Source organism: Micromys minutus, assembly GCF_963924665.1.
Source record: "Micromys minutus genome assembly, chromosome: 24".
Classification (NCBI taxonomy): Eukaryota; Metazoa; Chordata; class Mammalia; order Rodentia; family Muridae; genus Micromys; species Micromys minutus.
Window position 1 is genome coordinate 4,097,482 of NC_137959.1, and position 17,324 is coordinate 4,114,805.

General features: G+C 45.2%; 1 protein-coding gene across 1 annotated transcript in view; it reads left to right on the top strand.

Annotated features, from left to right (window-relative positions):
* SLC10A7 (solute carrier family 10 member 7) overlaps positions 1-17,324 on the top strand; it is a 208,354-nt gene that overhangs the window by 167,405 nt on the left and 23,625 nt on the right. Inside the window, exons 8-10 of the mRNA XM_080936785.1 lie at positions 8,165-8,330; positions 9,360-9,411; positions 14,888-14,961. Of these exons, the coding sequence (XP_080792911.1) occupies positions 8,165-8,330; positions 9,360-9,411; positions 14,888-14,961 (292 nt within the window). The remainder of the gene's footprint in view (positions 1-8,164; positions 8,331-9,359; positions 9,412-14,887; positions 14,962-17,324) is intronic.

The window sequence follows — 17,324 nt, forward strand, 5'->3', positions numbered from 1 at the left end:
AATAACAGCTGAAAAATACCTCCCATGTCAATCACATAATTAGGATTTTGGATAAACCTGTCCCCTGCTGCCTCCGTAGCCTCAGCCCTGGCTCACCCGGACCTTTCTGAGTTTCTGTTCATTCCTTCAGATGTTCTTCTGCCGACCCCCACCCAGCTTATGGCTCAGCTGACTCTTGACTTGCCTCTCATCTGAACCGTGTGGGGCTCCCCCTTTCACTACTTACTGTCCCGTCCAATCGTGTCTCGGCCCTTCTCGTGACGTGTGTTTACTCTGTATGCTTCTTGACTGCATGGCACGCGCCATGAGTTCAGGAGCCATGTCATTTTATTTCCTGTTGTGGTTCCAGGCTACAGGTGCTCATCCAGTAAGTGCAGGATGGATCAGTGACAAGAAAGCAAGACTCGGTGTCCGTGAGGTGTACTCCTGTCGTGTTGAGGCAGAAGCACCCTCTGCCCGCCACTATCCACGGTGAACAGCATCAGTGTGCTGCCCACCTTTCCATAATAACTCGGAATACATAGTACTTCTCTTAGTGGGTCGTGGAAAATCTATACTAACAATAAATACTTGGTTAGCACATGGACAAAAACATGCATACTCACATAATTCAGTCCTTAAATATATAAAGTATTATCAGCATTTATATAAAGAATATTTACCCAGAGACAATATTGGGTTGTTAGATTGCTCATGCTTTGTGTGCTCAAGAGTAAAACATTTAGTAAATTATAAAATAGTAAAGGTGTGAAAAAGTTCTATGAATAGTTTTTTTTTAATTGAAAATAAGTGTTATCGAACGGTGTGTTACAGGTTTTCTCCTGCGTCTCCCAGATCCTTCCTCCCACTCCATTCAGCAGCTCCACAGCCAAACAGGCCGATTCAAAACAAACAGGAAAGCAAACAAAAAGGAAAAGGGAATGAGAAATACATGCACATGCACATGTGTACACATAGACACACATACACATGCATACACATATAGACATGCACATGTGTACACATAGACACACATACACATGCATACACATATAGACATGCACATGCACACATACACAAAACACAAAATAGGAAACCACACTAGATATGCAAAAGGCACATAAGGTTAAAACAATTCCCAGACAAAACATTAGAGACAAAACATCTCCAGAAATACTTCTAGGTTGGCCGTCCACAGCTAGGCATGGGACTTCCCTGAAGTGTGGCTTGTATGCCCAGTGAGACTTCACTGGAGGAAACTTCCTTTCCCCTGTGAGCAGTTGTCAACTAGAGATAGCTTCTGGGTAGATTAGGATGGGGCCCTGTGCCTTCTCCCCAGGTTCAGCACTGGGACCCATCTGGTGTTGACGAGTACAGACCCAGGTTGGGTAGGTTTTTATTTCATCTTCTTAGGAACCTCTGGCAGCTTTCTGTGATTAGAGAACCTGCACAATTCCACCTACCTGTCCCTCTCTCGTATCCTCTACCCTTAAGACTAGGTAATCACCAGCACCGCACTGATGGGTCAACCTTGCCTCCACCTCTTAGATCTTTAACTGTTTATCCAGGAAGTCACTAAATGCTACGCTTTCTCTCTCACAGTCCATCCCAACTGGCATCTGCAGCGCCATTCAGTATGAAAGAGGGCAGCACACCCAGTCACCTGTTGTCTAAACTGCCACCCCTCCTGAACCTGTTTCTCTGTCCTGAATGTCCTCCCAGGTCCCCTGACCGTGAGAGCTCACAGTGCTCCTCTTCTAAGATGACCTCTGTGCTCCCTGTTGTCACCTCCTCGGCCCACAGTTTCTTTAACCTCACAGTTTAGCTCACCCTGCCTCTGCCCGGCACCTCTGTACCCCGCTCCTTCTTACAGGCCCCTCCTCTGTCACACGGTGTCCTCTTGAGTTCTCTTGAGTGAGCCTGGGCATGTCACACACACCCTCTGCCTCTGTCGTTCAGGAAGCAGCTCATTCCGTTCCTGCAGCCTCCGACGTGGAGTGGCCTGTCCTCGCTGCCCTGGCCGACACTCAGTTGACCCTTAGTGGGCTCAGCACATGTTTATTAGAGACGGTCCTCTCTCATGAGCTGGAAGCAGAGGCGAGTCCTTCCTGAGGGTTTCGTTCAGTGCTTCTGTCTTTATTTGCTCCAATGTCAGTCACAGGTGTTTAAGCTATACAAAAAGACTGACAGAGAGAGCTTTGAACTTACCCTCATTTGTCCTAGACTGCTGTTGGTTCAGGATTAAGCTTTTAGGTGTGCATGTAGTAGCTACTAGATAGCAATGACTTTTTCTTTCCTGACAGTCACCTACAATGAAATTGTGAAAACCAACTTGAGTACAGTTGTCCCTCAGGTTCTAAGGGGATTCATCTCAGAGTCCCTACAAACAAAACCCAGAGGTTTTCAAGTCTAAAATTGCACAGTGTTTGTGCACGGCGTATATACACCCTCTACAGATTATTTATAAAGGCTAGTCAATACAGCTCATGTTGTGTAAATGGTTTAAAGTAGTAAGGAAAGTAAGTCTGTACAGGTGCGATTCGTTTTCTTTCAAATACTTTTAGTTTATAAACCCATGGGTACATAGAGCTGAGCTTTCAGACAAACAGCAGGCTCGTGTGTGTGAGGACCAGTCTGGAACATCTCAGTCCTCAGGCACCAGCTTACCTCATCTGTGCATACATACAGTGATTCTTCCAGGGCCTGCCATCGGCCTGCTCTCTCTTCCTCTCTACACTGCAAACAGACCTGCAGCCTTAGCCCGCCCCCCCCCCCCCCTTCTTTAGGAACCTTCACAAAAGCCCAGTCCCATTTGCGCCTGGCCACCTACCTGGTCTGTGTGTACAACTGAGCTGCCCAGATCTCAGACACATCAGGAGCTTCATCCTTCACGTTCTCACCCCAGTCCAGCTCCACTTACTTCACAAACCCCCACAGAGCAATCCGCACAGTGCAGAGATCACATAATCCTCCTCATGCTTTAAATCCATGGCAACAAATTCAAAATGTCACCTGAAACCTCTGCACGACCCCACTTCATGGGAGGTTTCTTTATCTCTCCATTGTCTCTCCTACCCTCTGTCTTAGATCCTGTACTTCCCTTGCAGCCCCACCCCTACCTGACACTGGGGCCTTTACCCCATCCGCTTCCCACCTCCCTAGAGACCCTCCTGCAGCTTCCTCCACTGGCTGCCTCTAGACACAATCAAGCTACCTCATTTAAATGTCTCCTAATACATTTCATTTCTTGCTTCTTGCTGGGTTGTTTGTTTTCATTCAGCTCCCAGCTAGAATGTAAGCTCCCCAAAGATAGGCCTGTCTGCCTAGTTTATCTGACCTGTCTGCCTAGTCTATATGACCTGTCTGCCTAGTTTATCTGACCTGTCTATCTAGTTTATCTATGCTGCTATTCAGCCCATTGACTCGCCTAAACTGTACTGTGTGATCTTTGAGGGCCTTGTAGGAGTGGTGGATATGTATCCAGAAGAAACCAGTACTTGGCAGAAAGGGCCAAATTAAGAACACGAACATCTCTACAATTTGTTATGTGAATCTTTGAAAGTAAGATCTGTCATTATTTCTTAAGCAGAATGAACTGGTGAAGAAAAGGGTTAGTATGTGAACAGAGTTCAAGTGTGGACTCTGCTCCTGCTAGTGGGTTTCACTTCTGTATTTTCTCCAAGGAATACCTGCTTCCGGTTGAAGTCCCCAGCCTTGCCTGCGTATCTGCCAGGCTTGCGTGGTCTTCTAGTTCTGCCTGTACACTCTGACGGTTCCCTTCCTTCCTGACCAGCAGAGCTCTCAGTGCGTGCAGCAGACACCTCCTTCATGCACCGTATTTAAGAATGATTTATGAATAAACATTAATGAACCTGAGTTCCTATCACCTTCCATATTTTCTATCACCCTGGTTAGTTTTCGAAGTAGCACAGCACAGCCCACCTCGTCTCTCTCTGAGTGAAGAGTGAAGCCCGTGTCTGACTGTTACCATCAGGCCTTTCCACTGGTGATGTGTTGCAGCTTGAAGCTGGCTGTTCATGTTGAGAGACCGCTCCCTTAGCTGAGTGCAGTGTTCTTAGTTCTCCTGCATTTGCACAAATGAAGTTCAATTGGATCTGGTGTCTTCTGCCTTTCTTTTGCTTCACACTGTGTGTGTGTGTGTGTGTGTGTGTCCTATGGGATGTGATGTGCTGTCAACAGTGAGAATGTCACCAACCCAGAAGCAGAACTGAGAGTGAGAATCAGTCACAGGCTGTGCCTACAGCTCAGTCAGTTACTTGGGCAGATGAGCAGCAGGGAAGCTAAGGATTACCCAGGATGCCTAAGGAAGGAGCAGAACCAGGATCCAGGGTCAGTCTGTGCATTGACCTGGTACTGGGTTCTCTCAGCAAATGGAGCACATGTCCTTCCTCGCCATGTGACTAGCTCCATGTCTTTATGCAGGCTGTCTGGGCTCTCTGCCTCTGTGTCACCTGTGTTCCCAGGAAGATGTCTGCAGCACCGCTCTGGGAATGGAGTGAAGTAACAGGAATCAGTTTCCCCAGCTGATGCTTATTTTCACTCTTAGATGGGTTATCGCTGATGGATGTTTCCAATTTATGATTTATTTATATGGTTTTTCAAAGCATACTAATATTATTTTAAACCTAATCAATATTTAATAAACAATTTTAAGAGAAAAGTGTTATAAACATTGGCTTTAACACCACCAGTCTGACAACATCCATTCAACAGGAAGTTAATAAAATTCAAACCTCTTTATGAGAATATGCGAATCATTGCAATAGAGGGAACACCCAAGAACCTGAGACCACCATGAAGAAAAATAAAATGTAAAACTCAAGCTTAACATGAAGAATTATCCATCACAAACACAATTTATGAATGTAAGACAGAGTAGAAAGAAAAAGTAGGGAACTACATTGATGGAAAAGATAAGAAAGCGGAAATGATGACTGTTGACCTTCACAGCCATCTGGACTGTGGACACTCTTCACCTAGGCTGGGCCACCTCTCCTGTTTCTAACAGAAGTCGCGCTGTGGCCAACATGAACACGGCTCGTTGGAAATAAAGTCGAGTTAATTTCCCTGCATCCTAGCCTGCTATCTAACTTAAAATAACGAAAATCAAAATATTAAGGATGAGACAATAAAAGGAAAGCCTTCCTGGGGGAGACGTTTTTTCCTGCTCTACTGGGAAAAGTGAGCAAGTTAATGAGGATTCATCAGTTAATTTTTAATGCCTAAGTTTCTCTGAGCACTGAGGACAAATGAAGTTAGGATGAGTTCTAAGCAGAGATCTGCCTGGCCATGTCACCTGGACTCCTCTTCCCACCTCAGACTGATTTGTCTTTGTTCCTGGGAATTCTGTTAGGCCCGGTCTCAGGATGCGCTGAGTCTAGAGGGTTTTTAGAGACGTGGCGTGACTCTGACAAAGCTGCTGGACTGCAGGACGAACGATGTTTCTGGAGGCGTGGCCAGACAGCATCTGGGTGGTACATCAGCTACTCTTCACCCAGATTGCCTTTCCAACTGCACAGTGCAAAAATGGCCGCTCTGAGAACTGAATGTAAAGCAAGATCTCTGTGGAGATAGAAAGATGTAGATGCTTGACTGAGGCGATAAGGCCAGATACCATAGTGGGCCTGGAAATCTCCTGGCAGTGTTCCTCTATGGTTGTAACCACCCTTGTGGGCTCATCCAAGTCCCAACTTGTACTTGATCTCATCAAGATTAAGTGTCTGGCATTGACCCTTGGCTGTTTAGGCTAAGAGGATTCTGACTCAGGGGCCCTTGTCCCTTCCCATATTGAAAGCATCCTATGTCACCACAAGACCGAGTGCCTTGTAATGAAGTTTTGAAGAGACTATTAGGTTAACTAAATCAAATTACTGCTCATAATGTTGATTGATGATGGGAGATTTGCTTTAGCTTTAAGGTGGCTTTGGCTTCCACGCTCTACCCCATTCGTTTGTCTTCTCAGGTGGATGTGTGGTAGAGAGAGATGGACATGCTTACTTGGGGAATTGGGATCAAAGAGGGGACTGTATGTCTTAACTATTCTATACTAGAGCAGGAGTGAGTGTTCCATTGGGTGGTGGTGATGCATACCTTTGGTCCCAGCACTCAGAAGGTAGAGGCAGGTGGATATCTGTGAGTTCAAAGCCAGCCTGGCCTACAGAGGTAGGTCCAGGACAGCCAGGGCTACGCAGAGAAACCCTGTCTCAGAAACACAAAACAAAACAAATGAAAAGAAAAAGGAGTAAATGTTGCCACCGATGTCATTTATTTCTGTTTGTCTTTAAAGCAGCTGGACTGTTAAATTTGGAAGAGAATATTTTTAATATAACATATTAGGAAATGACCTGAATGCAGTGCCTTGGTAGCCTTCCATGTCATGTTTGAAGGGTCTTCAAGGGTCTTCATGTCATCCAAGGTGCCTTGCACACTGTTATCTAGAATCCTGTTCCATGCATCCCTCCATGACCCTGAGCAACAGACCTGCTCTGATCTCTACACAGAGCATTTTCAGCTCTAAGAAATGAACACCAATAAATAAAATAAATAGAACTCTCCTTCCATATCAGTATTTTAGTGAGACAATTATTGCTTTAATATAAGATCTTCTTTTTAGAAAATCCTAACCATCGGCAGTCAGTCTACAATTCTTGCCCCCTCATTCTTGCTGCACACAACTTTGAAGTTGTGTCCCTGCACCAGTACCAAGTGATCACCTTTCTACGAGACTCTTACCTAGGGACAGGGGGTAGTTTACTCACTCATTGAGCCAAGGTCATTCTCCAAGAGGTTTGACTGAGAGTGTGGTGTCCCTTGTTATTGCCATGGGGACAGCCTCTGGAAGCAGCCTGAAACCATGGATGGAACTGAGCACACACAAATACATATAGATGCACATATGCATGTACATATAATGAGGTTTAATTTGTAAGTTAGCTCAGTAAAAGGTTAACTACAGCCATAACATATCATTGCAATAATAAGCTGTAATGAAATTTATTCACAGTTTGTGCACTGTTTATTTCTTGAATTTTTATTTGCCATATTCAGAGTGAATTTGACTCTTGAAAGTACAGAAAACACATCCATGGCTAGGAGAGAACTTTACTCTTTGTTTCTCATACTCTTAAGGCCATGCTCCATTACAAATTCAGCCTTGATGGCCGGTGGTTACCAGTAGAGAATGCTTTCACCTACAGAGGTTCCCTGGCCTCATTCCTACTAATGGATCCCGGTAACTCAGCCTGTTGTGAAGTTTCACATTCAATTATGCAGGACAGTGAGTGAATCGAAACTTAATATTTCCCCACCGTTACCCTTATAATGACACTTACCACTTCCTTCAAAAGTGTACAGATGGTTGGAGCCCAGTGGCTGGTGTGCATGCCCAAGCGGACAGCGTCACCAGCATCAGGCTGTCCTGATTTTAAATAGCTCATTTGGTCTTAAAATCAGAAGGTACTACATTGGAACTTTTATTTCACAAGTCCTTTTGTAGAAAAGTTAGGACAGGTTTATTCATTTTTAAGTATTAATCTTAGAATTCTAAAAGCATACAAATGGCATTTGTCTTTGGATTCACAAAAAACCTCTAGATATTCAGATGTGAATTATTTAAACTCCCACAACACATGCACTTTTGCTTTTCAAGCATGAGTTATAATTTAATTAAAAACTTCTGGTGCATTGCTAGTGTTTTAAATATTAATATGTTCCATGGATCACTTTCGATTATCTACTGTCTTGAAATTCTTGAAGATGTCAGATTTTTAAGATTCCCAAAGTCGCACTTGGAATTGTCTGTTGAGGCAAAGGGGACTGTGATAATTATACACATCCATTACGATAGCAGAGGACATAAACTTGGGGGAGGCTTAATGGGCATCTCTCCGTGACAGCTAGCAAAGAGCATTTGGCATGATTAAGGATGGATTTGAACGTGCTTGAAAATTCACTCTCATTATGGACGCCCAGTGGAAGTTGCACCACAAATACTGAATTCCCCAGAAGAGGAATGGAAAGGCAGGGAAGCTTTGAAATCCACTGTGGCCATCATCCAAATTATTCTCTTCCCATTCTGTCTTTACGCTGTCACAATCGCTTTGTGATGCCCAATTCCACTTCTGCATCTGAGCGAAGAGACGACCTGTTGATCTCTGTGTTTCAGATCGTCCGAAGATACATCAAGGACTGGCTGGAGCGGAAGAAGCCGCCTTTCGGCGTGGTCAGCAGCAGCGTGCTTCTCATGATCATTTACACCACCTTCTGTGACACTTTCTCCAACCCAAACATCGACCTGGACAAACTCAGCCTCATCTTCATACTGCTGATAAGTAAGTCACAAGGCAGGACACCTGGCTGCCACCCGGCCTCCTCTACAGCATTGGGAAGCAACTCCATGCTCTCTGCTTAGCTAATCTTATGTTGACTGGCTGACTTGACTTTATCTGTATGTTCTTTAGAAAGACATCAGACCTACATTTGAATCTTAATCTGTCTTCATGTTTCGGATGCACTTTCTGATCTACAGTAGTGCTAGAGGAGAAACTGTAACGTGTTACATTCATCCCCATCTGTGTCACAATTCAGCAAGTCATCAAATTAAGTTAAACTCAATCTGGTCTCTCTCTTTTTTAAGATTTATTTATTTGTTTTATGTAAGTACACTGTTGCTGTATTTAGAAACACACAGTAAGTACAATGTTGCTGTATTTCGAGGAATCGGATTCCATTGCAGATGGTTGTGAGCCACCATGTGGTTGCTGGGAATTGAACTCAGAACCTCTGAAAGAGCAGCCTTAACCACTGAGCCATCTCTCCAGCCCTCGGTCTGATCTCTCATGATTTCAAAAGGACTTGTGACATATGATGTTATTGTGTATTTACAATAATTCAGCTGCATTGGACAATATGTGAAGTTTTCATTGTAGTTTCAGTGAAGTTTTATAAAGAAATGGTTCTTTGCTTTTCAGGAGTAACATACTTACTATAAATGTCAGTAACTACTAAAGCTTTAAAAAAAATTCTTTGTATTCTAGTCACTCTGTAATGCTAAGCATTACTTTTATTACTACTATAATGCCAAATCTTCTCTTATCATTGAGATGAGTTGTTTCAGGGTGTGTGCTGTTCAGCTCCTGGTGTAAGCCAGTCCTTTTAAATTGAACAAATGAGATTGTTAAATCTAAGGTCAGAGAGGTTCTCGGTCTTCCTGGTGCCTCTGTTGGTTTAGCAGTGTATGCTGTCCTCTAAGTTGTGTTTAAATTCAGCCGGGGAGGGGGGTCAGGGAGAGCTCAGCAGGCTGCAGGAGCCTCCCGTGGTGCCGTCCCCACTCACGCACCCTTGTTCTGTCTTTTCCTCAGTAGTCTCCATTCAGCTGAGCTTCATGCTTCTGACTTTCGTCTTCTCCACACGGTAAGTGGTTTGTATGTCCCGTTGGCGTCTGTCTGTGGCTGCTGTCCTGCATTTCCGACTCTCGCTGACCACTTTCTCTGTGCTGCCCTCTCAAACTGCAGGCGTCACGAAGGGGCTGTGCTGGGCCCAGGTCTCATCTCCCTCATGAGCTTGCGCAGCCCCCAAGCTTCTGTGCAAGCGTTCTTTTGTGTCGGCACGCCATCATTTTCCTTACCTTACTGTGCACCTATCGAGCACGGCTGCCGTAGCAAGATTTCACATGCAGTCAGTCTTTCCCGGAAACGTCCTCGTCCCCTGTGTTTGAATAGACTGTCATATGCTTTTAACTTTCATCACATAAACAGTGGGTCGGCCATGTCCTCCCCTTTCATGCCTTCTCCTTTTGGGTTTCTGTAGCCCACTGAGCCTAATTAGCAGTAGGGTTTGCCAGCTTGGACCATCTTATTGGCTTGATCTTGTGCAGGCAACCATAGCTTCCCTTTGTGACCAAAGACAACACCTGTATCACTCAACAGCTCTTACATCACCCCCCCATGTGTGTGTGTGTGTGTGTGTGTGCAAGTGTGTATGTATGTATGTGTGTGTGTTTTAAGAAGTTTCACTCTGTAGCCCATGGTGGCCTCACTCATGGCAGTTCTCCAGCCTCAGCTTCCCAATGCTAGGACTGCAAATATGATGCCTAGCTCATCTCTCCTGTTCTTAGAGACCCACACTCAATGCCACTTCTTCCACTGGTGGGATTCACTCAGTATAGATTACTTAAGCCTGGGAAATGAGAAAGATGTCATCATGCATGTCTCAAAAAAAGAAATGATTGTAGTCCTGCAGGACTTTACGGAGTAAATATGTGATCTCTGAGGGCCACACTCAGCCAGCCTGTGGTCAGACGGCACTGTCAAAGAATGGAGGAGTCGGCTGCGCGGGAGAGACAGTCACCACAATAGCTCTCCTGTGGGAACCAGCAATGATGCATGTGAGCACACATACAAAGCAGGATGTGGTGGACAGTCAAGGCTCAGACAGGCACTGGTTGTAAAGAGGTGCACTGGATCAGGTTTCCAGGCCCCTGGGCTCACGTGAGGCTTGGCATTCTGCCATATTTGGGAGAGGCTATGTTGGGGCCTCACACTCAGTTCTTGGGTTTTGGAGCATTTAGTTTAGCTGGTTGTTTAGAGTCAATTAAAAAAAAAAGAATTGATTGCTATAATTTGGAGCATTTTTCTAAATTTGAGCTTATGATTTATGAAGTAAGAATAAATCCTACAGCAATTAAGTCATAGAGAAAAATGTGTGTACTGTTGCTTGTGGTTTTCAAAGCTAGCCGTCTTGTCAGATGACATACTTTGTAGATATCCCCTTATTGACTGAGCATTTCCTTGACAACCATCCTAGTTTCATTTTCTGTTGCTGGGTTAAACACCCTAGCCAGAGCAACACAAGTGAGACTGGCCTTATGTGGCTCAGGGTTCCAGGTCTAGCACTATAAGAAGTCAGGAAGCCACTGTTCACATGACACCCACAGTCAAAAATGTCAGGAAGCCACCGGTGACCTTCCACCCACCGTCCAGAGCGGAGAGCAGTGTATTAGAGTACGAATGCTAGTGCTCAGATAGTGTTCTTTACTCACAGTCCAGAACCTCCTGCCAAGAGAATAGTGCCACCCACAGTGGGCAGGTCTTCCTGCCTCAATTAACGTAGACAAGTCACCCCCCCCCAGACATACTCGTAGGTCAGCATACTCTAGATAGTCCTTCATTGAAACTCCTCTCACGGCCTGAGAGGAAACCCGTGTCCTTGTGCAAATCCTTCACTTGTTCCCGCCGCATGCAGTACCAATGCATTGGTAGGAAGAGGGACCTAGTTGGAACTTTGCGCTTCCTTGTCACCCCTTGCCTCTCTAATCAGGGTTTCTTAGGCTGGAGTGTCACTATGCCAAAGAGCACTTAAACCACTGGAAGTGAGTATTCTACACACCCCCATTCGTCTGTGTGCAGAGTAGTGCTAGGTCCGAAAGCCCAACACTAGACTCCAGTGTACTTGCACAACAGAGAGAGTGTATCTCATAAGAACACCTAGAGTTCACAGCCTCCTCCTCACCTTGCAGACCCGGTGGAAAGAAGGTACTCCGTAGACATAAGGCACACTAGGACCTTTGTCATCAAGATAGCTTGTCACATCGAAAATTACTGGCAAGAGGGAGGTGGCTCTTCTGACTGCTGAAGCCCAGGTGTCCTTTCTCTGCCACAGTCACTAGGAAATGAGACTTAACCCTTCAGCCTCAGGTCAGCCATATAGGGCAAGTACTCGAAACTTCTACAGCTTTGGAAGACTGTTCAGTTCTGTTGTTCTGTTTTGTTTAGATATTGAAATGCTTTAGTAAAAGAACGCAATAATGTTTCAACCGTATGAAGGATGCGTTAGTAGTCACTGAGCGATGAAGTAAGTAGGAAGTCTGTACATGGCTGTCACCACAGTCCTGAGAGGAGCAGCTGCAGTGAGAAGGGAGCCAGTTTAGTGTTACTGTCACAGCTGTGAGCATTTGGAGTGAGTGCCCACACCCAGAGTTCTGGAAAGCTTGTTTAGTGCCACACAGCTTGTGACCAGTGAGGTGCCCGGGCCTTGTTAACAGACAAGACAAAAGGCTAACAAAGGGTGCCTCACAGGAATGTTCCCTGCAGCACATTAGACAGATCTCCCTGTCTCTCTCTGTGGGCCTTTTCTGCCCCACATTCTGTGTTTCTGCTAGAGAAACCTGACATGCCTTCCTCTGTGGGTACAGAGGAAGACAAAATAAATATTACGTGGCAACGGCTGATGGAAAGCTTTGTTAGAGAGAATTCTTAAGAAACCAGTTGGGAAGGAAAGGAAAAGAAGAAGCACCTCGGGGGGAGACAAAGTGATCAAAAGAAATGATAAAAGGAGGATAAAAAGAAAATCAATATTAAAGAGAGGTATGGCGGGCGGGGTTAAAAATGAGAAGGAACCGGACCCGCTGGAGTTTACACACAGATGCTCACCGCCAGAGAGGAGCACAAGGCTCACTGATTCTCTGCAGTGGGTGGGACTCTGACTTGCTGTGTGCTGTGCTCTTGTGTCCTGATGCTGTCCACCCTCTCCAAGGTGTAGACAAGGGTGGGCTATGGTCCCAGAAACTGCTTGCTCCCATCCATTAGATTCTGAAGTGGGTTTTGGTTTCTGAGATGAATTGTCCCCAGAATTTGGGGCAGGCTTCTTCTTTCTTTGTGACTTTGGGCGTGCTGGACTTCTGGCCCCTCTTCAGAAGCAGGACAGAAATGCCATCTCCTATGGCTGTCCTGAAAACACACACTGGACACAGAGTGCACGGAAAAGTGCTCGTGATGCTCGGTGCTGTGCTCACCCTCCGTGAAGGACTGCCTGGGTGTCTGCTGTGAGTACCTGGCCTACAGTCCACACTGGAGCCCTGCCCCCTCCTGCTGTGGAGACCAGCCTAGCTTTATCTCCGTACTGGACCCTGCTGGATGTGAAAACACACCCCAGTGATTGACAGCTCGTGAGTGTCTGTGGGGACCTCCACAGGTGTTCATCCCTCCTGGAGGGAAGCCTCTTCTTCAGTCTGTCACATTACCCCATTGCACTCTGGTGAGTGCAAGTCTACCCTGACCTGAGTTGCTCCTGTGTTTTCCATATTTTTCTACTTTGATTCCAGCTACAAAAAAAAAAAAAAAAAAAACTTAAGAAACTCCATTTATCCTTTGTCTGGTCCTCTTAAGACTGTTAGGAGGCCTAGATTGATCAGTTTTGGGTTTTTTTCATATTCATATCTCTCTCTGCCCTCTCTCTTCTTTCCTCCTGCCCTTCACCCTTCCCCCACCCATGGTCCATTTAACAACTAACCTCACATAGCATCAACTCCTTGACCCTCCACCCCCAATGGCTACTTCTTCCATCTGTTCCTACTCATGACTCGGTGTGCCTCTCCATCTAGAATGCTCAGCGCTTCCGATGTCTTGTAATGTCTTCCTCCTACAGATAGTAGTTATGATAATAAAGATGTCACAAGCACTTACATGTGTAAACTCTCAGTGCACATTTTCACTTATCTGCACAGAGGCTAATGACATTGTCCAGTGGGTTTGAGATCAAGTGTGCTCATCCCCAAAGCCCAAGCTTGACAGCTCTTGGGAAGGAGCACTCCCTGGAGAGTAGCAGTGGACCTTCTGGTCACTCAGACTCCATGTGACCATGCCCTGCTCTTCCAGCACTCCTTCTGACTCCCCAGTATGGCCACCCTCTTCAGTCTTAGCTGGTTCTGTTTGGGTGGCTACTTCTCAGGAACAAGTCTGATCGTGTTGCTATAGTGTTTCCACTTGCTAAATATGAGCCAACATGAAGAGTCTACTCTTTGCCAATTGTGTATCCAGCTCCAGTGGACTATGGGTTTGCCATCCCTGACCTCCTGGGAGGGTCTGTGTGCTCCACTGATACAGGCTACCCGCTGCAGGGACAGGATAGCCTTCTCTTCTGTGACCAATCTCCCTGTCCGCCTCTCCCTCCCCTCACTGTTCTGCCATAGCACAGGTGTTTCCTGAGAGTCCCTCCCTGTTGGGCTCACCACAGGAATAAAGGGATGAAAATGTCAGTTATGCAGCATGATGTTTAGGGAACAAGAGGAAAATCACAGCGCAGACATAGAGTCCCATGTGAGACAGGGGTCGCCTGCTGCACTCCAGTGCTGCCCATCTGTGGGCACCTCAGTCCAGGGAGACACCAGGCCTCAGCTGATGTCCAGAGAGCCATGGGCCTGCAAACCTCGCCCCACCCCCTAATCCCACCTACTGAGGAGACCAGGACTATTTGCATATTCTCTTGCTGTTCTTGAGTGAGGTAAGAGAGGCCTCTAACCCCTCCCTCAGAGGCCTCTAAAACCTTTTGTCCAGGGAGTATTCAAAGCAGAATGTAGGATCCACTTAGGGGTTTTTCTAAATAAGGATTAAGATTTTTCTACCGTCAAAAGTTATAAATGGGCAGATGAAGTTACTAAGGGAAATGTAGATTTCTTCATTAGAACCCTTTAAACAATGGATGGACACAGGCTTTGGGGACAAGCTCAGTTTATCTGTATGTAGTCAACTTCTGAAGCATTTTTGGTAAGCTAACTCTTATTCTGTTCTGAGCACAAAATAGGTAGACTACAGGAATTATACCGTCTATAGGAACCAAGAGCTTCTTAGAGGGAATATTTTATTGTTGTTTTACTATTATTATCATTATTGTTGTTCCTGATTTGGCTTGTGACTTTCTAAACCTTTATAACTGGGTTTCGGAACTTCGATTCAACTTCGAGTCTCTAAATAGAAATTGAGACAAGGCTATGAATTTTGGTCCACATTAGCCTCTGTCACCAGGGTGACCAGCAGGATGCTGATGTGAACATATAGGATCTGATTGGCTTTTCATATGAGTATTTTTCAAACTCCTCCCCATCTCCCCCCAGGAATAACTCGGGGTTCACACCAGCAGACACAGTGGCAATCATCTTCTGTTCTACACACAAGTCCCTCACCTTGGGTAAGTGACTCACCAAGTTAAAACTACCTACTAACCTAAATAATTGTGAAATTCAGAAACTTTCAAGTTCAGTGGACAGGACTGTCCATTCATTCAGACCAAGAGCAGCAGCCAAAGGCAGAGAACCATGGCGCTGGAGTCTGTTATTAGATCAAACCAATTTCTCAGGGCCAGATTAATAACACAGGATTTAGCTTAATTTGTAAGCATGTTCTCCATCTCCTGAAAAGTGATCCTGGCAAAATGTTAACCTAAGTTGGATGGGGCCTCGGAGGCCTGTTTCTGAAAACGCATTTGGCGAAACCTTTCTTTGGATGGCTCTAGAGTTGTACCTGAGAAACACTTTTTTTCTGGTAGCTCATATCAAGATGGCGATAGTAAATGTTATTACTGTAGTTTGGTGACTGATGTTAGTTTGAAATTCATTTTTTAATATTATATTGTTTTCTACAACAGCAGGTTAGCTATCATGACTCAACTGGATTGAAACTAATAAAAAGGAAGTAGTATTTATTTAAAGGAAAACATTAAGAAGAAAAGTGCTAATGTCTTTATTTGTCCAATTTAATGCATTATCCCAGTGACATCTAGACCCTGTGTTCTTGGTCTTTAAAACTCATAACATAATCTCTACTGGAAAATGCCATCATTTGTGAACTCCATGAGTTGTTGGGGTATTGCTTAAAAACTCAAATTAAAAGTCCCTGTGCATTTGGAATGTGGCTCATTTGAGAGAATGAGGAGCCATAATGTTGCTTTGAATTTGCTCATATTATAAACATTTCTTCGTCAACCAAAAATTGGATAGACTTTATGTTTTTTACAAATTGTAAATAAAGCTCTCTGGTGGGGTCTTTTCAAAGTTTGGAAAGTAATTTCAATATGAGACACATTCTTTAAGGAGTAATTCCTACCTCTGATCTGAAGTCTCTAACGTCACCAGACCGAAGGAAAGCGTTTTGGAATCTGCATTCCCACCCTGATGATTGGCACTAACGTCCCCGAACTTTGTGTCTGTAAAATGGGTTAATATCTACTCTCAATATTACTGTAAAACTTGCAAACCTGGCTGAGCACTCAGCAGAGTCCCTGCCAGAATGTGGACAGTCACTGCGCTCCGCGGAGGTTTGTAGAGACTGAGTTCATCTCTCAGCTGGTCCTGCTGCTCAGTGCCCAGTGGCCTCCATAAAATAGTGCTGGTATTCCTATTACTGTCTTTAGTTTAAATGTTATGCTGGGGTTCCGATTGCATGACCGTGTCATAGATTTCCGGGAACAGCTTAAAGAAAGCCTCTCTACCCGAGTATAGATGCCATAGCGGGCATGTTGTGCTTATAAAAACCAAGAGATGTACCCAAAGGTCAGGAGGTCAGAGGGGCTCAGATGAGGCCCCTTCTTAGATAGAACATATATTTACCATGGCTGTCTTGTGTGCATCCTGGTCTGTCTGTAGTGGGTGATTAACCCTGAGCCTTCTTGGGACTTGCTATGAACTGAAAAACCAAAGTGGATGATGATTTCTGTCCCCTCGGACCCTCTTTTGAGCACACAAGCTAGTTGAAGCTTCTGCAGGAAGTTTCCCCTGGGGTGATTGGGGGGCAGGTGTGTTGGTTTTTTTCTTTTTGGTTTTTCAAGACAGGCTTTTGCTATATATTCCTGGCTGTTCTAGAACTCACTCTGAAGGCCAGGCTGGCTTCAGACTCACCGAGATCTGCCTCCTGAGTGCTGGGATTAAAGGCCTGTGTCACCATACTTGGTATTTCTATTTTTATAAGCAAATCCAGAGTCATTTTTTCCTTCCAGAGTCATACTCTGCCCTTTATGCCTTCTGAAAGCTGATTTGCAGGAATGAGTTGTTTTGCTAAAAGGATTGGGTGAGCATGGGTTTCTGTTTGCTTGTAAAGAAGTATATACTTGACTCTTCCGGTGATGGTGAGATTGTGCCAACCAGGGATAACACAGTATTGTGACATGCCATGGTAGCTGTGAGCACACACTGATGGTAAGACACTGTGGTACCCGGTGACCACACAGTGTAAGTCCTCAGCTGCATTTTACTAAGATCTCTGAGAACTAAAAGCTCTAAATCCCTGGCCTGGCCTCAGCCTCCTGAGGTCTGAGGCGAGAGACTTCTGCTCCCGTTCATGGATTCTGCCAGTCCTTGCTCCTGCTCAGCTTGCTCTGGTCTCCTCGGTTCATTGCTTTTCTGTATCTCAGATGAAGCACCCTTATTTCCACATACACCAGGGCTGACTGCTAGAGTCGACTTGGAAAACCCAGTAAGTTTGCTCTGCCCATGGTCACAGGCCTTCTGCTGTCCTGATGTCCTAGGGGTAGCAGAGAATGTGTCTGCATTGACCTGA